The sequence below is a fragment of the Nycticebus coucang genome, chromosome 22, assembly GCF_027406575.1.
Source record: "Nycticebus coucang isolate mNycCou1 chromosome 22, mNycCou1.pri, whole genome shotgun sequence".
NCBI lineage: Eukaryota > Metazoa > Chordata > Mammalia > Primates > Lorisidae > Nycticebus > Nycticebus coucang.
The window spans coordinates 26,008,075-26,030,818 of record NC_069801.1 but is presented as its reverse complement, the minus strand read 5'-3'; the positions used below and the strand labels follow the sequence as shown (position 1 = coordinate 26,030,818).

The 22,744-nt window shown below is 46.3% G+C and overlaps 1 protein-coding gene across 1 annotated transcript; it reads right to left on the bottom strand.

Annotated features, from left to right (window-relative positions):
* Positions 1-4,345: 4,345 nt before the first annotated feature.
* ZBTB8B (zinc finger and BTB domain containing 8B) lies at positions 4,346-22,211 on the bottom strand. Its single transcript, XM_053576763.1, has 4 exons — positions 22,146-22,211; positions 12,927-13,955; positions 10,310-10,488; positions 4,346-6,028 (listed from the first exon to the last, which is right to left on the bottom strand). The coding sequence occupies exons 2-4, from the start codon at positions 13,912-13,914 to the stop codon at positions 5,711-5,713; spliced, it is 1,485 nt and encodes a 494-aa protein (XP_053432738.1). The 5' UTR covers positions 13,915-13,955; positions 22,146-22,211; the 3' UTR covers positions 4,346-5,710.
* Between the last annotated feature and the right edge of the window lie 533 nt (positions 22,212-22,744).

The following is a 22,744-nucleotide window of genomic DNA, read 5'->3' as shown; positions in this document are numbered from 1 at the left end:
GTAGTAGGAACTTCTCACCCATCCCAACCCCTCGGTCCCTCCCTACCCCATCACCCTAGACTTCACAAATTCTATTTTCAATGCATAAGGGACACACGAGAAAAACCCAGAGATCCAGATGAAACAGCATGAGTTTAGCTGACTCTCTGACCACTCCACTCTGCCCCACGGCTCTCAGAATCAGCACACGCAGCCCTAGCTGTTGCCTGCCCCTTGTGGGGTTGTCACAACATAAATTAACAACAACAAACAAAACCCATCTCAGTTCTGAACCACCAGAATATCAATTCCACGACATTTTGCAGATACTAGTCAGCAGCTTTTTAAAGGAATATTTGAAGTCCAGTCGCCACAAAAATATTTACATCAGAATGGCATGTTCCAGCCAAATGATCAGAAGTCATAACGTTCTATGTCATTTCTTAATTATTATACTTATAAGCCCTATTTACATTCCTTCCCAGCCCTTGAGAAGGGGGTTCCATCCCCGAAACAACTTCCCAAGAATTCCATTTTAGAATTCCATTACATGTAAGCGTCCTGTTTCCATCCATGCCATATATCTAAGATGAGACATCCCAGGGAATATGGGGTAGACAAAAATATCCCTTTATGAACTTGGACTGAATGTGTCAGAAAGATGCTAGAATATATAAATTAAATCACTAATGTCTGTGTTGGGCTCAACTGTGAATTTACTTAGTATAAAAATATCACCAGCTCCACAAATTAAACCTGGAAGACACCCTGATTATAAATACCGACCAACAGATGTGAACACAAATTTAAAAGAGGACAAGTTTATGATCTGATAGTCCAAAGGAAGCATTTCTTTTCAAAGTGATAAAGTTCAGCAATCCAGGGACTACCAGTGCCAATACACAAACTGCAGACAGTCAACCAACAGTCAATGCAACAATCAGGCACATTGCGGAAGTAAGAGAATCCTTTAAATATTCAGCTTCACATTCTGTTTTCTTCCAATGTTTCTGCTACTTTAAATTTAACAAAATGATTAGATCCCGGTAATGGTTCTGGGTGTATGGATGAGTCAGAATTTTCTAAGTTTCCACATCATAAACTTAAGTTGGATTTTGGGCAAGCTGTGAACCATCTGGCCTCAGCTCCTCATTGGACTAATCCACTATTTTCTAAGACTTGTAGGAGTATCAGGGCCCATTAAATATAATGCAGGTAAAGATAAAATAGAAAGACAAAATTAAGTTCAGTCATTAAAGGTAATTTTTTAAATCTTACTTTATCTTATAGCAGGGTTTTTAACCTTGGTACTATTGAGATTTTAAACTAGAAAATTCTTTGTTGTGAGGGCTGTCCTAGCTCTTGGGCTTAGGTGAATTATCTTGCCTCAGCCTCCGGAGTAGCTGGGACCACAGGCACCCGCCCCGCCACAACACCTGGCTATTTTTTTGTTGCAGTTCGGCCAGGGCCAGGTTTGAACCCACCACCCTCGGTATATGGGGCCAGCGCCCTACCCACTGAGCCACAGGCACCGCCCCTTAAGCAATTCTCTTGCCTCAGCCTCCCATGTAGCTGGGACTACAGGTGCTCGCCACAACGCCCAGCTATTTTTTGGTTGTAGCTGTCATTGTTGTTTGGCAGGCCTGGGCTGGATTTGAACCCGCTAGCTCTGGTGTATGTGGCTGGTGCCCTAGCCACTTGAGCTGTAGGCACTGAGCCCAGTTTTTAAATTTTCAATCTATCACAAAGTAATATGTGGTCCTCCTGCACAGGTGGTATCCAAACCTTTGTGCTATGTAGCTCTCCAGTTGACCACCCTGAAACAGTTCAGACCCCTTCAAGAAGACGATGCTACTGATCACATACATGCATGGGTGTCAAAGTGTTATAAAAGTTTCTATATATTCACTTTTTTTTTTTTTTTGAGACAGAGTCTCAAGCTGTCACCCTGGGTAGAGTACTGTGGCATCACAGCTCACAGCAACCTCAAACTCTTGGGCTTAAGCGATTCTCTTGCCTCAGCCTCCCACGTAGCTGGGACTACAGGCACCCGCCACAATGCCCCTATTTATTTATTTATTTTTGTTGCAGTTGTCATTGTTGCTTAGCAGGCCCAGGCCGAGTTTGAACCCGCCACCCTAGGTGTATGTGGCTGGAGCCCTACTGACTGAGCTACGGGAGCTGTCCATATGCTTTTTTTTTTTTTTATAGAGACAGAGTCTCACTTTACGGCCTTCGGTAGAGTGCCATGATGTCACAGGACTCACAGCAACTTCTAGCTCTTGGGCTTCCATGATTCTCCTGCCTCAGCCTCCTGAGCAGCTGGGACTACAGGTGCCCACCACAACGCCCGGCTATTTTTTGGTTGCAGTTCAGCCGTGGTTGGGTTTGAACCCGCCACCCTCGGTATATGGGGCCGGTGCCCCACTCACTGAGCCACAGGCGCCACCCACTTTTTTTTTTTTTTTGAGACAGAGCCTCAAGCTATTGCCCTGAGTAGAGTGCTGTGGCATCACAGCTCACAGCAACCTCCAACTCCTGGGCTTAAACAATTCTCTTGCCTCAGCCTCCCAAGTAGGTGGGACTACAGGCGCCCGCCACAATGCCTGGCTATTTTTTGTTGTAGTTGTCCTTGTTCGGCAGGCCAGGGCCGGATTCGAACCCACCAGCTCTGGTGTATGTAGCTGGTGCCTTAGCCGCTTGAGCTACAGGCACCACCCTATATGCTCACTCTTAATTTCTGACTTTCCTTGTCACAGACCTGTAGAAAACATTTCACAGGGCAGTGCCTGCCTGTGAACCACACTTTGAGTAGCACTGTTTGATTGCTTTAACTACTATTAAGAAGTCCAAATTAAACACCTTTCTAACTCTTCAATGACTTTTATAAGCCAATTTTTGATTATATTCTTGTTCAAGAGACAGAAAGAGAAATGAATTTAACCACCTTTTAAAACAATGATACTACAATTAAAGGAAGACAAGCAGATTTCTAAATCTATTTTGGATATTTTAACATAAAACAAAATTATTAAATGCCTTCAATTAGAAATCCTTAATCTCTTATTATTTTTTGCTCTTTAGCCCTTCTAAAGAGTTTGGTCTGTTCTGTCAGAATAATTGTATGGCTGCAAAGTGGGTACATAGCAGACTGCCTTTAAAAACTTGTTTTTCTGGGGCTGGGTGTGATGGCTCATGCCTGTAGTCCCAGCACTTGGGAGGCCAAGGTGGGTGAATTTCCTAAGCTCACAGGTTCGAGAATAACCTGAGCCAGAGTGAGACCTCTAGGAGTTTTGGTGGGTGCCTATAGTCCTAGCTACTCACGAGGCTGAGGCAAGAGGATTGCTTGGAGGACAATTAATGACAATTAAGGTTATGGGCGGGGGAAGCAGAAAGAGGGACGGAGGGAGGGGGGTGGGGCCTTGGTGTGTGTCACACTTTATGGGGGCAAGACATGATTGCAAGAGGGACTTTACCTAACAATTGTAATCAGTGTAACCTGGCTTATTGTACCCTCAATGAATCCCCAACAATAAAAAATAAATAAAACACATCAAAAAAAAAAAAAAGAGGATCGCTTGAACCCAAGAAATTGAGGTTGCTGGCTCGGCGCCCCTAGCACAGTAGTTACAGCACCAACCACATACACCAAGGTTGGTGGGTCCAGCCTGGACCAGCTAAACAACAATGACAACTGCAACCAAGAAAGAGCCAGGTGTTGTGGCGGGTGCCTGTGGTCCAAACTACTTAGGGAGGCTGAGACAAGAGAATTGCTTAAGCCCAGGGGTTTGAGGTTGCTGTGAGCTGTGACGCCACAGCAGTCTACAGAAGGTGAAATAGTGAGACTGTCTCAAAAAAATTGAGGTTGCTGTAAGCTATGATGCCATGGCATACTTTTTTTTTTTTTTAAGAGACAGAGTTTCACTTTATGGCCCTTGGTAGAGTGCAATGGCATCATACAGCTCACAGCAACCTCCAACTCCTGGGCCCAAGCGATTCTCCTGTCTCAGCCTCCTGAGTAGCTGGGACTACAGGCGCCCGCAACAACGCCCGGCTATTTTTTGGTTGCAGTTTGGCCGGGGCTGGGTTTGAACCCGCCACCCTCGGTGTATGGGGCCGGCACCCTACCGACTGAGCCACAGGCGCCGCCCAATGCCATGGCATACTACTGAGAGCGACAAAGTGAGACTGTCTCAAAAAAAAAAACCAAAAACTTGTTTTTCTATTGCCCTTTCCTTTCACTCCAGAGATCTTTTAAAAGATGAATGTTATACAAATAGAATTTGTATATATGGGCTTATACTTGACCTCCAATTAAAGTTTGAGGCATAAACTAATCAAAAGAATGTCAGGGGTGACTGCATTTCCTGGTTACTCAGTAATAATTTTTGGAAATGGCTAGAAAAAGTAAAGGGGCATTTTGAGTTTTGCCCAAATGATTTGTGTGTATAGAATCCAGATATCAAACCAGACAGGGAAACCACCTACACCTGGGCTCACAGGCTCCTTTCCTGGGGCCAACTTAAAATGTAATTGAACTAGGCAAGTCAGGATGCCATAATGAGGGTTTTGGCTAACATCCATACTTGTCTGTACATAAATCCTCCTAGCCTTTAACACTGCAGTCTTAGATTTAGAGAGTACCTTTTATGATCATATAGTCAGACAGCCCTGCCTGCTTCCTATCCAAGAAGGTTTCTCTTTAATACTTTGCCAGAAAATTAAAATGTGAAATTCATCAGTAAAGGCTTGGCAAGGGTAACATCAATAACAAAACTTAATGTATTCTTGCCCATCTTTTCAGAGAAAGAGGATGGTTAACAAAGTGAAAGGTGGCCTTACTAATAAACTACTAACAGAGAAAACTATCAAAGAGGAATAAACTCACAACACATCATTGCCCCTTTAATGAGAAAACTCATAATGCAAGGGCCCCCTTTGTTTTGTTTGATTGAACACCTGCGGCCTAACTCTTTAGCTCTAAGAGTTCATTTTCACAGCCTGTAAGAGCCCTAAGCAGAAAGCAGTGAGCTCATGGCCTCTGCTCTTTGGGACACATCCCAAGGGCCGGCCAGCCTCACAGAGAAGAGAAAAAAAGGAAAACAAACACAGCTACATAGCCGCCCCTGTTATCACTCTGCACCAAAGGAGAAAAAAAAAGCTACTTTTTCCCTTAAAAAACCCAGATGCTGCGCCATTCCCCTCCCCATGTGTCTCCCCTTTCTCTCTTTCTCCTTCTCTTTCTTTCTCTCCTTTTCTCTTTCTTTTTACTATCAGAGAAAATAAAATGAAGGAAAATAAACTCTGTACTTCTTCCTATCCTAATCTTCATTTAAGAAATCTTTTTCTAGCCACCCCTGTGAGCTCCAGGTGAGTCCCCACCCCAGCACAAAGCAATCCAGAGGATGGAGGCAACGTGAAAATAAGGATGAAGATTTTCCTCTTTCTCCTAACCAGAGTTTAGACATACAGCCAAAACCAGGAAGCCTTGATTCACTCAGCATGAAGGCATGGCCAGAAAAGCCCTGGGAAACCCAGGGCACCGCACTTAAAAGTTATTAGTCTTCTGAGTCACCAAATCCAACCTCCACCGTGTAGTCCAACAAAAATACAAATATAACAACAGTGAACAGATGTTCCTCTCAGGGTTCCACAAAACTGGATGAATTGTGTCTTTCCATTGCAGAATGAACACAAACAAATTCTAAAACTTCTTCCCCACCACTTTTTGCTACGTAAGTGTCTCTCGGTATGCTAAGTTGGGCCGAATTTGTGGTCTGCCATCAGAATCATCTCCGGCAGGGTCGTTTTCCTCACCGGACTCCACGTATATTGGCCAGTCATTGTCTGTGTCACTCTTTTCTTGGCTTTCGGACGAAGCCTCCACCAGGCTGAGGTTGATGGGCATCAAGTCGTCATCATCATCATGAGTGTCTGTAATGCAGGTGCAGCTGTCACACAACCCGAAGCGCCGCAGCCCCTGGGACAGATGACTGGTGAAGGTTCTTCTACAGCCCTTGCAGATGATTGGACGATTGGATCTGTGCACCTGTCATCACAAGCGGACACAGTAAATGTCACAGAAAAGGGGTTGGGCCTTGGTGTAGAAGGCCCCATGTGATCTGACCCCTGCCTGACCCTCCAGTCTTTCTCCTCTTATTTCTCTGCCATAGTCTCAGTCTTCCTGAGGTCCTTTCCACTCCAGAGCCATCGGACATGCATGGAACCTCCCTTCCTCCTCACCACCAATCATTTACTCCTTATCCCTTTACTCCTTGAAGGAAGTCTTCTCTGACGTGCTGAGTCAAGGCAGGTCTCCCAGCTATCTATTCCCACCTATACATCTTCCTCTGGGGTGCTTCTCACAAATCATTGGTAAAATTCACTACTCTGGGGCGGCGCCTGTGGCTCAGTGAGCAGGGCGCCAGCCCCATATACCGAAGGTGGCGGGTTCAAATCCAGCCCCGGTCAAACTGCAACAAAAAAATAGCCAGGCATTGTGGCAGACGCCTGTAGTCCCAGCTACTCGGAAGGCTGAGGCAAGAGAATCGCCTAAGCTCCAGGAGTTGGAGGTTGCTGTGAGCTGTGACACCACACCACTCTACCAAAGGAGATAAAGTGAGACTCTGTCTCTACAAAAAAAAAAAAAAATTCACTACTCTGGAAGCTCGGAGAGAACAGGGATGGAGTGATTCCCATTCATTACTGTAGACCTAATGCTTGGCACGTAAAGGGCACTCATTGAATTAGTTAGGATCTTCCTTCCTTCCTTCCATCTTTTTTTTTTTTTCAAGACACAAGGTCTTGGCGGCGCCTGTGGCTCAAAGGAGTAGGGCACCGGCCCCATATGCCAGAGGTGGCAGGTTCAAACCCAGCCTTGGCCCCACCCTAATAAAAAAGAGAGACAAGGTCTCACTATGTTGCCCAGGCTACACTAGAAGTCCTGGGCTCAAGCAATCCTCCCACCTCCACTTTCTGAGCTGGGACTACAGGTGCACACCACTGTACCTGGCCTTGAGTAGGATTTTTATCATGGTTTTTTATGTACCTTGGATTGTTTAGTTATTAGGAAGGCAGATTTGCTAGACATCTGCTGCCAGATGTGCCAGTAGATGCTTCACCCTCGACTTTCTCACTGATAAATGTATTTCTTTTTTTTTTTTTTTAAAGAATTTTCTATTTAATATTTCAGACATGTCTTTTTTTTTTTTTTGGCCGGGGCTGGGTTTGAACCCGCCACCTCTGGCATATGGGACCGGTGCCCTACTCCTTGAGCCACAGGCGCTGCCCGATAAATGTATTTCTTAACTTATGAGAAGAGTTTGGCATGCTAGAAAAGAGAAGCTGCTCTCCTACCCCCCACAGTTCTTCCCAAGGGCAAGAGCCCAGGGATCCCATCTATATAAGAAACTAACTTTCTAATACAGGCAGTCCCCAGGCTACAGACGAGATGGGTTCTGTAGATTATGTAAATTGGAACAGGTATATTTACCTATTACCTGTAGTAGCCTCCATTCATAAGAGCAAGTCGTCATCTCAGTTGGATGTTTGTAACTCAGGGACTTTCTTATAATAGTCTCTCCATTTATAGGTGTGAGTTGTATGTAAGTCAGATGCTTGTAACTTGGGGACTGCCTGCATATGCACTTTTCAGGAATTCCAGCCAATGAGTACTCTGTGAACCAATTCAAGCCTCACTTTTGGAGAACTCTGGATGCAGGATACACATCCAGAGCTAGAGACAGGGAGCCTGATGCAGGAGAAGGGCCAACCAGCAATGATAGCAGTCCTAGTCGGTGTGAAGTGGCATCTAACAGTTTTTTTTTTTTTGAGGATGGGTCTTTGCTGCTCAGGCTGAAGTGCAGATCATAGCTCACTGTAACCTCGAATTCCTAGGCTCAAGTGATCCTCTTACCTCATTCTCCTGAGTAGCTAGGACTGCAGGCACATGCTGCAACACCCAGCTAATTTTTCTTTCTTTTTCTTTTGTTTTTTTTTGAGACAGAGTCTTACTTTGTCACCCTTGGTAGAGTGCCATGGCATCATAGCGCACAACAACCTCAAACTCTTGGGCTCAAGTGATTCTCTTGCCTCCAGCCTCCCAAGCAGCTGGGACAACAGGCACCTACCACAATGCACAAGTATTTTTAGAGATGGGGTCTCGGGCAGCACCTGTGGCTCAAAGGAGTAGGGCGCCAGCCCCATATGCCGGAGGTGGCAGGTTCAAACCCAGCCCCGGCCAAAAACTGCAAAAAAAAAAGAGATGGGGTCTCACTCTTGCTCAGGCTGGTCTTGAACCTGTGAGGGCATAATTTTTATTTCTTGTAGAGACAGGGTCTCACTGTGCTGCCCAGGCTACTCTCAAACTGCTGCCTCAAGTAATCCTCCCACTGTGGCCTGGGATTCTATGCCTAACTGTGAGAGTTCTTTGTATATTTTTATGTATTCTGCATACGAGAGCCTTTTCCTCTTTTTTAAGAGACAGGATCTCACTATGTTACCCAGGCTGGAGTGCAATGGCTGTTCATAGATATGACCATTGCATACTATAGACTCAAACTCCTGGCCTTAGGTGATCTTCCCATCTCAGCTTCCCAAGTAGCTAGGAATACAGGTGTGCACGACCATGCCTGGCTTAATACTAGACTCTTAACAGATATGTGCCCTACAAATATATATTCCCAGTCTGGGGTTTTCACACTTTTTTTTTTTTTTGAGAGTCTTACTTTGTCGCCTTCAGTAGAGTACCTTGGCAGTATAGCTTAGCAACACATCAAACTCTTGGGCTCAAGCAATTCTCTTGCCTCAGCCTCCTGAGTAGCTGGGACTACAGGCACCCACCACAGGCCCTGGTTACTTGTAGAGGCAGGATCTCACTCTGGTTCAGGCTGGTCTTGAACCTGTGAGCTCAGGCAATACACCCGCCTCGGCCTCCCAGAGTTCTAGGATTACAGGTGTGAGCTACCCTGCGCAGCCCGGTTTTCACATTCTTAATAACATCTTTTGAAGTCCAAACTATTTACTATTTTTAGTTGAATTTTCCAAAGGCTGACTCTCTTGCTTAAAGATGAACACAAATGTAACTTCTAAATGACCTGAATGCTTTTTAGCTGTCACCAGCTTACGTGGAGAATCCTAGGAGGCAGCTGGTTAGAGGGGAGGGCTCCTTGAGCTGGAGCCCTCTTCATCTGCTGCCCACAGGTGGCCCTCCCTTCCCCCAGGTGCTGGGCTTGGGTAGAAAATGGAAGATGCACTTACCTCTGGCATCACTTTGGTAGAAAGAGACCCATAATTCCCTGTCCAAACCCTGTTGTTCTCCTTAAGAAAACTTATAAGGATCTAAACTTTCTTGACTCTTCCTTGGAAAACGAGTCTGTTACCATGTAAGTTTTTTATTTTTTGAGACAGACTCTCCTTCTGTTGCCCTGGCTAGAGTGCTATGGCATCAGTCTAGCTCACTGCAACTTCAAACTCCTGGGTTCAAGTGATTCTCCTGTCTCAGCCTCCCAGGAAGCTGGGACTACAGGTCTCCACCACAACACCTGGCTAGTTTTTCTATTTTTAGCAGAGATGGGATCTCATTCTTGCTCAGGCTGGTCTAGAACTCCTGAGCTCAAGCAATCCACCCGCCTCAGCCTCCCAGAAGGCTGGGATTAGAGGTGTGAGCCACCACTCCCAATCTACCATGGCAAATTTTAATTTTCTCTTTCTTTTTTCTTTTTTTTTTCTTTCTTTCTTGTTTTTTTCAAAAGAGACATGCTCTTGCTTTATTGTCCAGGCTGAATGCAAACTCTTGGGCTCAAATACCTCCCACTTCAGCCTCCCAAGTGGCTGGGACTACTGGTGTACACTACCTCATCCAGCTTGGTTTTAACTTTCTCTAAGTGCCACCAGCCCAGCTTTAATAAAAACACATGTTCAGGCTCTGTGCCTGTAGCTCAGCAGCTAGGGCGCCAGCCACATACACGAGAGCTGGCGGGTTGGAACCCAGCCCAGGCCTGCTAAACGATGACAACTATAACAAAAAAAAAAAAAAAAAATAGCTGGGCATTGTGGCAGACACCTGTAGTCCCAGCTACTTGGGAGGCTAAGGCAAGAGAATCGCTTAAGCCCGAGAGTTTGAGATTGCTGTGAGCTATAACGCCATGGCACTCTACCCACGGTGACAGCTTGAGACTCGGTCTCAAGACAAACAAACAAAAAAAAACACATGTTCGAAATTCTCTGAAAATAACCCAGTGGACAAAGACATGAAAGACAGGCTGGCTTTACCCTTACATTACGTAATAATTAGCATGAACCATCCTCGCCCGAGAACATTGCCACTCACACTCAGCGCGTGGCTCCTCAGGTGCTCCTGTCGCGTGAACCTCTTGCCGCAGGTCTCACAGGGGTAGGGCCGCTCGCCTGTGTGCGAGCGGATGTGCCGCTTGAGAATGCCCTTCTGTTTGGCAGTGTATGGGCAGAAAGGACACTTATGGAGCTTGATGGGGACCACCAGCACGTCACCTGAGGAATCAAATACATTGATTTAGCTGTACTTAAGCAGTAGCAACCCTGGCCACCTTCTAATGGATGAGATCTGCCAGGTCTGCCAGCCCAGATGGAGAAGGAGGACACCAACTCCCCCTGCAGCCAACAGCGAGACAATGTTTGCCATTCCAACTCTGGCTCCCATTTGCAAGGACTGCCAGAGGCACCGGCTTTCATACTTCTCTGACTCACCGGCAGAAATACAGATCATGTTATAATTTCGGAACACGCGTCCTTCATGTGGGTAACTGGAGAAGCTTCCCATGATACTCACTGATGGTGTCTATTTCATTTTAAGAAGATGCCGAGTGAGGCCCTGTTACAAATTGCATTGTGTCCCCCACCACCACCACCAAATGTATACCTGAAGCCCTTACCTCCACTAAGGTGACTGTGTTTGGAGATTAAGACCTTTAAGAAGGTAATTAAGGTTAAATGAGTTCATCGGGTGGGGCTTATATCAAAAAAGAGGAAAAGATACCAGAGATCAACTAATCTCTCCTTGCCTCGCTCTCTCTTTCTCTCTCGCTCTTTCTTCTCCTGCACTCTCACCCCTAGCGCACGCACAGAGGGAAAGGCTATGTGAAGACACAGTGGGAAGGCTGCCATCTGCAAACTAGGAAGAGAGGCCTCACCAGATACCAACCTGCCGGAGCCTCCCCCTTTTCTCACACCCTTCATCCAAGCCTTTAGCAAATCAGGCTGACTCCACTTTTGAGAAATAGCATAGTCCTAACTCAACCACAGCTCATCAGTCTACTGTGACCACACTGACTCAGGGAGCACAGCTCATACAATCCTGGATCATACAATCCCCACCAAGAGGTCCTCTGCTTTCATCCTTACTCCCCTATGGTCTACTCTCCATGCAGTACCCAGAGGCATCCTTTAAATATACATCATTTCAATTCACTCTCTGCTAAGACCCTCCAGTGGCTTCCCATCTCAGACTAATACCCAAAGACCCACAGCCTCAAGGCCCAGCCAGCCTGGCCTCACCCACCCTATTGAACCTCATCCCCTAACTCTGCCTTGCTCAGTCCACTCTAGCCACACCAGCATCCTCACTATTCCCTCTGTTTACTCACAAGTATGAGCTTTGCTCTTCCTTCTGCCTAGAATGTTCTTCTCCCTGGTATGTGTAACAATTTGTTCTCTCACTCCCTTGAGGTGTCTGCTTAAAGATAACCTGTTAAAAATGTCTTCCCTGTCGGGCGGCGCCTGTGGCTCAGTCGGTAAGGCGCCGGCCCCATATACCGAGGGTGACAGGTTCAAAACCGGCCCCCACCAAACTGCAACCAAAAAATAGCCGGGTGTTGTGGCGGGCGCCTGTAGTCCCAGCTACTCGGGAGGCTGAGGCAAGAGAATCGCTTAAGCCCAGGAGTTGGAGGTTGCTGTGAGTTGTGTGAGGCCACGGCACTCTACTGAGGGCTATAAAGTGAGACTCTGTCTCTACAAAAAAAAAAAAAAAAATAGCTGGGCATTGTGGCAGGTGCCTGTAGGCCCAGCTACTCGGGAGACTGAGGCAAGAGGAATGCTTGAGCCTAAGAGTTTAAGTTTGCCATGAGCTGTGACGCCACAGCAGTATACTGAGGATGACAAAGTGAGACTCTGTCATAAATAAATAAATAAATAAATAAATGACTTTCACTACTTCATATTGAAGGGTGAATGAGAAATGTGAAGGTGGCAGCCAAGTATATTTATTTCCTGCAAGACACCTTGCAACACAATTATCTCACCTGTTCACAGAGTTAACTATGTTAACTCATCTCTCTGAACTCTCAGAATTATTCAAGGAAACAACCAATCTCATAACACAAAAAAAAGGCTAAAAGGATATAAAAAAATGAACTCACACAGAACCAAACACTAGATGTAAAACATTCTCAGCAGACAGCATCACCAACCTCATCATGTTTCTCAAGTGCCTACTATGTGCCAGAGACCAGGGCTGATGTGAAGTATAAATCTCCTGCATGTACAGAACACATTATCATATGTGAGAAACAACCCTGAAAACCCTGAAAATTTGGTCCTCATGACAACTCTTTGAGAAGGGTAGGGCAGGAATGATTAACCCCAGGCTCAAACACAAAGCAGGCTCAAAGAGATTCAGTGATTTCACCAAGGTCCCACTGCTGCTTAGTGGAAGAGAGTGGGTTCTTTCCATGTCTGCAAACTGTGCTCAACATGCTTACAGTCTAGAGGTAGAGGTAGAATACAAACATACATGAAGAAACAATGGTCTGCATACAGCAGGTGCTTGATTAAGGCCTACCAGCAGTGGTGGTGACAAACATGGAGGTAATGGCAGTGACAATGACAATGGTGATGATGGCAATGGGAGAACACAGGGCACAGAAGGAGTGTGCTACAGAGCCAGCAGAGATGAGGAATGCTAAGGAGCTCACCTGAGTCCTCTCCATACCAATCCGTGTGAACATCCATCATGGAACCCATGGCCACTCCTGTACCCTCCGGTCTTCCTTCCAGACTCCGAGAAAAGTGATGGTCCCCATCATCTTTGCTCTGGACGGCACTGTTGCGCAAAAGCACCTCCAGGAATTGCTTCACGTGGTAGTTACTGTAAGCCAAGTCGACGGCTTGACCGCTGGGCAAGCCCTCCTCCACGTGGGTCAGACTCAGCGGGGCAGGAAAATGCTGCAGCGGTTCACCAACTTCCACCTCCACCTCGTCAGCATCAAATTCCACCTTGGGCTCTATCCGTTTGGGCACAGTAAAGAGATCAGTGTCAATGGAGCCACCGCCCTGGCTGTCTTTCACCACCAGTTCTAAGGGGTGGCCATCTCCGCAGTCACCACAAGGGGACTCTCTTGAGCAGTCCACGCGCTCTTCTCCCTCGGCTGGAGAGACCAAGCTCTTGGTACCGCAGGAGGTCCCTTCCCTGCTTGAACTGGGGCTGCCACCGTCAACCTGATGAGCAGCGGCAGCCGCTGCTGCAGCCGCCGCCGCGGCCGCCGCCGCCACCGCCGCAGCCACAGCTGCTTCCTTCTCCATCTTTCGGCAAATATCAAGAGACGACCTGATGTACGTCTTGCAGAAGTTCACCACGTCATTCATCTGCAAGTAGCTGGCAGCCGACATCACTTCAATCACGTTCTCCCCACACAAATCCAACTTCCCAGAATAGAGGAAATCTAAGATGATGGAGAAGGCATCAGAGGTGACAATGTCCAAGGAGGCGGTACTGTGCCGCCCACTGTCCTGGATATAGTGAATGAGCAGGGCTCGGAAGTAGCCACTGTTAGCAAATAAAATGTTCCTGTGGGCCTTGAAGATCCGTCCTTCCACAATGATGCTGCAGTCACAGAAAAAGTCCCTCTTTCGCTGTTCATTCAACTCCCCCAAGAGCTTGGCATAGTAGGATTGCATCTCCATTGCGCCGCCAGCTGCTGCCGCTCTGGAGTAGCCTGTTGTCTCTGTCAAGAATTTTCTTAAGTTAATTCACTAATCTGAACGTTACAAATAAATATGTTCATTTTTAATTAAAAAGAATTATTCCAGGGTGGCACCTGTGGCTCAAAGGATTAGGGTGCCGGCCCCATATACCAGATGTGCCGGGTTCGAACCCAGCCCCGGCCAAAAACTGCAAAAAAAAAATTATTCCAAAACAAATAGTGTCTTTATGATATGGGCTGTTTTAGATCTAACAAAAATCAGGTTATCCAACTGAGTTAATCTATGAAAAACAGCCAAAAATAAGGATGGGTAAACTATATGTGGGCACAGTACTTAGTGTTTTATGTGTATTTTTTCAATTTATTTTATTTTTTATTTTAGAAACAGAGTTTTTCTGTGTCATCTTCAAGGATAGAGTACAGAGGTATGATAATTGCTTACTGTAAGCTTGAACTCCTGGACTCAAGCGATCCCCCTGACTAAGCCTCTTTTTTCTTTTTTTTTTTTTAGACAGAGTCTCACTATGTCACCTTAGATAGAGTGCCGTAGCATCACAGCTCACAGCAACCTCCAACTTTTGGGCTTAAGCAGTTCTTTTGCCTCAGTCTCCCAAGTAGCTAGGACTACAGGTGCCCGCCACAACACCCAGCTATTTGTTTTGTTGCACTTGTCATCGTTTAGCTGGACTGGGCTGGGTTCGAACCCCCCAGCCTGGGCTTATGTGGCTGGTGCCCTACCCACTGAGCTACAGGTGTCACTGGCCTGATCCTCCTCTTGAGTAGCTGGGACTACACACGTGCACAACCATGCTCAGCTAATCTTCTTTTTATTTTATAAACATAGGGTCTTCCCTATGTTGTCCAGGATGGTCCTGAATTCCTCTCTTCAAGCAAACCTCATGTTTTGGCCTCCCAAAGCACTGGAATTATAGGCATAAGCCATTTTACCCAGCCTTTTTCAATTAATTTTTATAAAAATGCTGTGAGTTAAATATTAATATTGTCCCTACATTTTGGCTAAGAAAATTGAGAGTAGGAGATGATCTAGCTGTAACAGAGCTTAGACTCAACTCTGGGTCTGCTGGACTCCAGAGTTAATGCTCTTAGAAACTACATTCTAGGCTCGGCACCTGTGGCTCAAGAGGCTAACACGCCCGCCACATACATCTGAGCTGGCGGGTTCAAATCCAGCCCCGGCCCGCCAAACAACAATGACGGCTGCAACCAAAAAATAGCCGGGCATTGTGATGGGTGCCTGTAGTCCCAGCTACTTGGGAGGCGGAGGGAGGAGACTAGCTTGTGCCCAGGAGTTGGAGGTTGCTGTGAGCTGTGACGCCACAGCACTCTATCCAGGATGACAGCTTGAGGCTCTGTCTCAAAAAAAAAAAAAAAGAAACTACATTCTAGTTTCTTCAAGCCTTGAAATACAGAAAATAGCCAAATCTTGGAATTATAGTTTAGTTCTAGTGTACCAATCTGGATATTTGAGACCAGCAAGTACAGTCCATGCACTCACCCCTTTTATTTTTATTATTTACTTATTCACTTTGAGACAAGATCTTGCTATGTTGTCTAGGCTGGTCTTGAACTCTTAACTTCAAATGATCGCCTCACCTCAGTCCTGAGTAGCTGAGACTACTGGCATGAGCCACAATACCTGGCTCAGCTTACTCCTTTTATCACCACTTTCTGGAAACATTTGGTGGATTTTTGGGCTTGGGCTAGCTGGCATGCATTCCCCATTCTTAGGGTTCTAGTGCCCTTTTTTGCCTTTGGTAGAACCACTGGGTAAACCGAGCACTGTCCCCAGGCTCCAGGGGTGTAAGGTGTAATGTGGGCTAATAACAACCACCCTCTGACCCACAGTGATTGGCTCAGAGACAGCAATGGGGCTTGGTCAGAGCTAATGAAAAGCAATGACACGCTAGCTGGAATTAAAAAACAAAAACAAAAAACCAGGGCCGTGCCTGTGGCTCAGTGAGTACGGCACTGGCCCCATATGCCGAGGGTGGTGGGTTCAAACACAGCCCTGGCCAAACTGCAACAAAAAAATAGCCGGGCGTTGTGGCGGGCGCCTGTAGTCCCAGCTGCTTGGGAGGCTGAGGCAAGAGAATCGCGTAAGCCCAGGAGTTAGAGGTTGCTGTAAGCCATGTGACATCATGGCACTCTACCCGAGGGCGGTACAGTGAGACTCTGTCTCTACAAAAAAAAAAAACAAAACAGCGTTTTCTGCTCTGTGGGCATTCAGGACGGGATATGAGGGATGCTGCTGCCACACCACCAGGAGAACCAACCTAACCAAGACCACACCCCAGCTCAGGCTGATGGACCCTGGCAATACCAGCTGAGCCTCAACTCAAATTATCCCAGAAATCAGTTGGCAAAAAGTCCCCTTTTGCTGTAGCTAGTCTGAGTTGGGGGTGGGGGAAGGGGTTATTGTTGTTTTCTTTTGGTTTTTTAAGACAGAGTCTTGTTCTGTCACCTGGGCTAGAGTGCAGCAGTGCAATCATAACGCATTGCAACCTCCAACTCCTGGGCTCGAGCCATCCTATGGCCTTAGCCTCCTGAGTAGCTAGAACTACAGGCTAATTTCTTTTTTTGAGACAGAGTCTCACTTTGTCGCCCTGGGTAGAGTGCTGTGGCCTCACATCTCACAGCAACCTCCAACTCCTGGGCTTAAGCGATCCTCTTGTCTCGGCCTCCCAAGGAGCTAGGACTACAGGCACCCACCACAATGCCTGGCTATTTTTTTGTTGTAGTTGTTATTGTTGTTTGGCAGGCCCAAGCTGGGTTTGAACCCACCAGCCCTGGTGTACATGGCTAGTGCCCTGGCCTCTGAGCTACAGGTGCCGTAGCAGCTAACAACTCTTTTTTTTTTTTTTTTTTGCAGTTTTTGGCCAGGGCTGGGTTTGAAGCCGCCACCTCCAGCATATGGGGCCGGCGCCCTACTCCCTGAGCCACAGGAGCTGCCCTGCAGCTAACAACTCTTTAACCACACTCTTTCTTTCCACCAACAGAACACACCTATACCTCACCCAACTAGAAATCAGACACCCCTTTCCTCCAAAGGGTCCGGACCCTGGCAAAATGGATTCCCCATGGCCTAAGCATTAATTGCACAGATTTTACTTTACTCATAAAAGATCCACCTTAACCTTACTAAAGGATACTTTATACATATTTGTAACAAGTGATAGAGTAAGTTTAGAAACTAGAGAGCCAATAAGGGAGCAAAGTCAGAGAAGCCTAAGCAAACATAGTAAACTGACAGACTTAAAGTGAGAACTGACAGCTAGGGAGAAAGTCCAAAAGTGATAACGAGACCTAGGAATTTTTTCAAAATATCAGCCAGAGGCCATTTAGCTTCTACATATTCAAAATGGCCTAAGGACATCAGTAAATTGTAGCCCAGGGCTATAATTGATGGGTTTAGGGCATCAAGAAGATTCCTATCTTTTTATACTCATTTTAAACTCAAGAAAATGGTGTCATAATTTTAGGAACTTTTTTCATCCAAAGTAGTTAAAGTTAACATTTTGGTTCAAGAAGAAAGAGAATTGTCAGGTATCTGAAAAATTCTACTATTCCCAAATAAATCAACCCTGATCTCAGGTTTTCATAGGACTAAAGTTTCACTGTCATTCTCCTCTTCCCGCTACTCCAATCAAGTCGTCTCAGCAGTGTCTCCAGTAGGAGACAGTAGCCTTTGACAATGAAAATATTAAGAGACATGCAAGACATAGAGAAATGATACATTTAAATACTACATTTTATTCTTTCTCAGAATTGAAAGAAAACCTGACAAAGTGGTAAAAATCACATTTTTGAATGTTACAATATTCAGTGTTAGTAGGAATATAATTTGGAACATCATAATACAAGATAAATTTAGCAATATCTATTAATCTTTAAATGTGGCCAGGAGTGGTAGGTCACATCTATCATCCCAGCACTTTGGGAGGCCAAGGTGGAGGATGGCTTAAAGTCAGGAGTTTGAGGTCGCAGTGAGCTGTGATGACACCACTGCATTCTAACCTAGGCAACATCCCAAAAACCTGTCTTGAAACAAACAAACAAAAAAACAAACCAAGACTTTAAATGTATACACCCTTTGCCACAGCAATTCATTGCTATAAATTTACTCTTTTAAATATATTCCTCCAGGCCAGGCATGGTGACTCCCGCCTGTAATCCTAGCACGCTGGAGGCTGAGGTGTGTGGATTGCCCTGATCTCACAGGTTCGAGACCAGTCTGAGCAAGAGTGAGACCCCCCTTCTCTATTTTTTTTTTTTTAGAGACAGAGTCTGATTTTGTCGCCCTCAGTAGAGTGCCGTGGCATCACAGTTCACAGCAACCTCTGGCTCTTGGGCTTAGGTGATTCTCTTGCCTCAGCCTCCCGAGTAGCTGGGACTAAAGGCGCCTGCCACAATGCCTGGCTATTGTTTTTTGTTGCAGTTTGGCCAGGGCCAGTTTTGAACCCGCCATCCTTGGTATATGGCACCACCTCCCCCCCCCAACCTTCAACCCCCATCTCTAAAAGTAGCCAGGTGTTGTGGTGGGTGGCTGTAGTTCCAGCTACTCAGGAGGTTGAGACAAGAGGATCACTTGAGCCCAGGAGTTAGAAGTTGCTGTGAGCTATGATGTCATAGCGCTCTACCAAGGGGGCAACATAGTGAGACTCTGTCTCAAAAAGAAAAAAAATAAATAAATAAATAAAATACATATACACACACATATATATATTTCCCCATATATATATATATTTCCCCAAATACATCAAATTTTAAGTTCAGAGATACCTGTTGCATCAGGTTTTTGTACTAGTGCAAAAGTAGAAACAATCTGAATGTCCTTCAACGGGAACAAGTTAAATCAATGATGCTACTATCAGCTGGGCATGGTGGCTAACGCCTAGCACTCTGGGAGGAGGTTGAGAACAGCCTGAGCAATAAGACCATGTCTTTATTAAAAAACAAAACAAAGGGCGGCGCCTGTGGCTCAGTGAGTAGGGTGCTGGCCCCATATACTGAGGGAGGCGGGTTCAAACCCGGCCCCAGCCAAACTGCAACAACAACAAAAAAATAGCTGGGCGTTGTGGCGGGCACCTGTAATCCCAGCTACTCAGGAGGCTGAGGCAAGAGAATCATCTAAGCCCAAGAGCTGGAGGTTGCTGTGAGCTGTGATGCCACAGCACTCTACCAAGGCTGACAAAGTGAGACTGTTTCTAAAAAAAAAAAAAAAAGCAGAAAAAGCTTGTCAGCCGTTGTGGCAGGTGTAGCTGGTAGTCCCAGCTACTTGGGAGGCTGAGGCAAGAGGATTGCTTGAGCCCAGAAGTTTGAAGTTGCTGTGAGCTATGATGCCATAGCACTCTACCCAAGGTGACAGTAAGACTCTGTCTCAAAAACAAAGCTACAGAGCGGCACCCGTAGCTCAGTGGGTGGAGTGCTGGCCACCTACATCAAGGTTGGCAGGTTCAAACTGACCCTGGCAGGCTAAAACAATAATGACAACTGCAAAAAAAAAATAGCTAAGTGTTGTGGTGGGCACCTGTAGTCCCAGCTACTTGGAAGGCTGAGGCAGAAGAATTGCTGAAACCCAGAAGAGTTTGAGGTTGCTGTGAGCTGTGACATCATAGCACTCTACCCAGGGTGACAGCTTGAGACTGTTTCTCAATAAAAAAAAAAAAAGCTACAACCACACATTGAAATACTGTGAAACTACACAGAATTGTCTTTGTTCGTGTGAAAAGGTCACCAAGATACATTAAGGGAAAAAAAGCAAGATGCAAAACAAAATGAACAGTATGACTCCATGTATATACACTTTTCCTGATATGCATATGAATTTTTTTCTGGAAGGTTATACAATTGCTAACAGGAGATAACCTTGGGGATGGAGACTTTAGGTAGAAAGTATAGAAGGGACCTTTCCCTTTCATTTTAAACCTTTCTGTTCTATATAACTGCAATGTTATGTATTGCTATGTGTATATATTGCTATGTGTATGCTTTTTTTTTTTTCTTTTTTAACTAAGAAAAAAAGTAGATTGGGCAGAAAAGTAAGGAGTTAGCAAGCCAGGTAGATAAATATGTAAGTATGCACAACACTGCTTTCTTTTCTTTCTTTCTTTCTTTCTTTTTTTTTTTTGAGACAAAGTCTTCCTCTGTCACCTGGGCTAGAGTGCAATGGCCTCAGAATAGCTCATAGCAACCTCAGACTCCTGCACTGAAGTGATCCTCCTGCCTCAGCCTACAGAGTAGCTGGGACTATAGGTGCCCACCACAATGCCCAGCTAATTTTTCTATTTTTAGTAGAGATGGAGTTTCACTTTGCTCAGGCTGTTCTCCTGACCGAAAGTAATGTCTCAGGCTTTCAAAATGCTAGAATTATAAGCATGAGCCACTGAGCCCAGCTGTATACCACTTCTTCACTTGTAAAATGGTCTGATCTCAGAGCCTCTTCCCAAGGTACCTCTCTCTTTCACTGGAAGATGCTTCCCTCCAGCAAGAGTACCTAAAACTCATTGCTTTTGGCTTTCTCATTACAAATATTCTTTTTTCTTTTTTTTTTTTTGAGATAGAGTCTCACCATGTTGCCCTGGGTAGAGTGCTGTGGCGTCACAGCTCACAGGAACCTCAAACTCTTGGGCATAGGCGATTCTCTTGCCTCAGCCTCCCAAGTAGCTGGGACTACAGGCGCCCACCACAACACCCAGCTATTTTTTTTTTTTTTTTTTTTTTGGTGTTGTGGTAGTTGTCATTGTTGTTTGGCAGGCCTGGGCTAGATTTGAACCCACCAGCTCCAGGATATGTGGCTGGCACCCTAGCCAGTGAGCTACAGACGCTGAGCCTACAAATATTCTTAATTCTGTCATGTCTACTTCCCAACTCTTCAAAAGTCTATTCACATACTTTCTCCAAAACTTCCCCCAATCCTGCCCTTGGTATATATTATTGAACACTTGAAGTATTGAAATATTTATTCATAGCAACCCCACTTGCCTTCAGTGCCCTGGGTCTTTAGGTCATGCTAAAGATCACCACTTCTCCCAGAAAAGCAACACTTCGGTTAGACTGCTCTTAACCACACTCTGCAGGGACTCTCCCAACCCTCCCACCATTCCAGTTCAGCTTAACGCTTACTTGCTACATACAATGCCTGACATCAGGAGGATGCCAGGAATAGAAAAACGAACCAAGTATAGTGTCCTCCTGGAGGAGAGAGGAGATGCCAACACCATCACCTGTGATACCAACTCCCACATACCCTTTGAGAGAATCCCAGCCAAACCACACTGCTCTTCAAGTGTTAGTATCTCCTGAGCACTGCTCCTTAGGAAACACTGTGCAAGGTACCTCACAAGCACATTAATTTTAACCTCACATTAACCCAGTGCAGCAGATACTGTCATTACATTTTCCTTTTCAAGAGGAAATTGAGGTTTGAAGATAAAGATAACAAGGCCAACCTAGGACTGGAACCGAGATCAGATTGATTTCTGAGTTGCCACTACACGAACCACTAATGCAAACCGATCGGCCTCCCCAAACATTCCGGTGATGAGTGGGAAAAGTCACTCCTTTCTCCAACAAGTTGACTGGAGGGGGAAAACACTGGAGAAGAGTTTCCATTTCCACGGAAGATTTTCGGGGTCAACGGCATCTTTGGTTCGCCCGCTAAACTGCCCACAAGATAGGGGTGCCCTCCCCAGTCCAGAGCCAGACGACCTGCAGAGGCCACTGGGACCAGCTACTGGGCTTAGTCGCGGGCCCTTGCGGGTGGAGCCCCGAGGCCTTGCTCCTCCCGTGGCCTCCTGCAGACAAAGTGACCATCGCTGCGACGGGCACTGCCCCAGCCTGGCAGAGCCCTCACGCCCGGGCACCTTTCAACCATCGGAATGAGTCGACGCCCCGATGGCAGGCTAGATGACGCCGGGGGCAGCCCAATACTAGGAACTGGGGGAGGGAGGGGTCTGCCGCCGCGCCCGTCCCCGGTCTCCCCACGCTGGAGGGGAGGGAGGAACTGGTCATCCAGCACAGATTTGTGCAGCCGGGTTCCCCAGAGTTGCAGGGCCGAACGGTCCAAAGGAGGACTACTGAAAGAGGGCAACCCTGCCTGCTAACCACCCTCCGGAACCAGCCTCCCGGGGAGTCCTGAATTTTCCCTAAACAAATGAAAGCGGTATCTCGAACCTGCTCCTTAGATCTCACCTTCCAGCGGGTTCCAGCCGTGCTGCCGAAAAGCTATGCTCTCCGACACGCCCCCCTTTCATTCACCTGGTGCCCCCTCCAATGAGAGGCGGGGTGGCCGACCAATCGTGGAAGCCCTAGGGCTCAGGAAGGCGGGCCCTTCGGCCAGCAGGTTGGTCAATGGCGCTGGCGCCCCCTCCGGAGGATGCGCTCTGAAGGCTCCGGTGCTTGCAGGGTGACGGGAGTTGTGGTCTCAGCGCTCGCTTTTCGGGCAAAGATATAGTGGACAAAACTACAAGTACCAAGATGCTAAACGGGGCAGGGACCAGTGCTTGTGAAAGGCAGCATCTCCGTTCGGTCTTTTGAGCCCCACTTGAGGGACCTGCCAAGTATTCCTCTCTCTTTGTCCGGAGATCTTAGAGCACATCGTGGATATTAATGCAGTCTAGAGAATAAAAGCTATATCGTATCAGTCTGCACACTTTATCTACTGCCGTTCTCCGCAGAAATCTGGAAATGAATGAAATGGTTATCTGTACTCAACAGGTTTTTATTGCACGCCCGCAATACACGTTCACTGAACAGAGGTTACAAAAGATAAAACATAGAATTCCCTTCCC

Excerpts from the sequence above, each read along its gene's own strand:
- ZBTB8B (XM_053576763.1), bottom strand. The coding sequence starts at position 13,914 with ATGGAGATGCAATCCTACTATGCCAAGCTCTTGGGGGAGTTGAATGAA. Across the intron at positions 10,489-12,926 it reads TTGGTATGGAGAGGACTCAG|GTGACGTGCTGGTGGTCCCC; the intron begins GTGAGCTCCTTA and ends TTGATTCCTCAG. Across the intron at positions 6,029-10,309 it reads TGAGGAGCCACGCGCTGAGT|GTGCACAGATCCAATCGTCC; the intron begins GTGAGTGGCAAT and ends TTGTGATGACAG.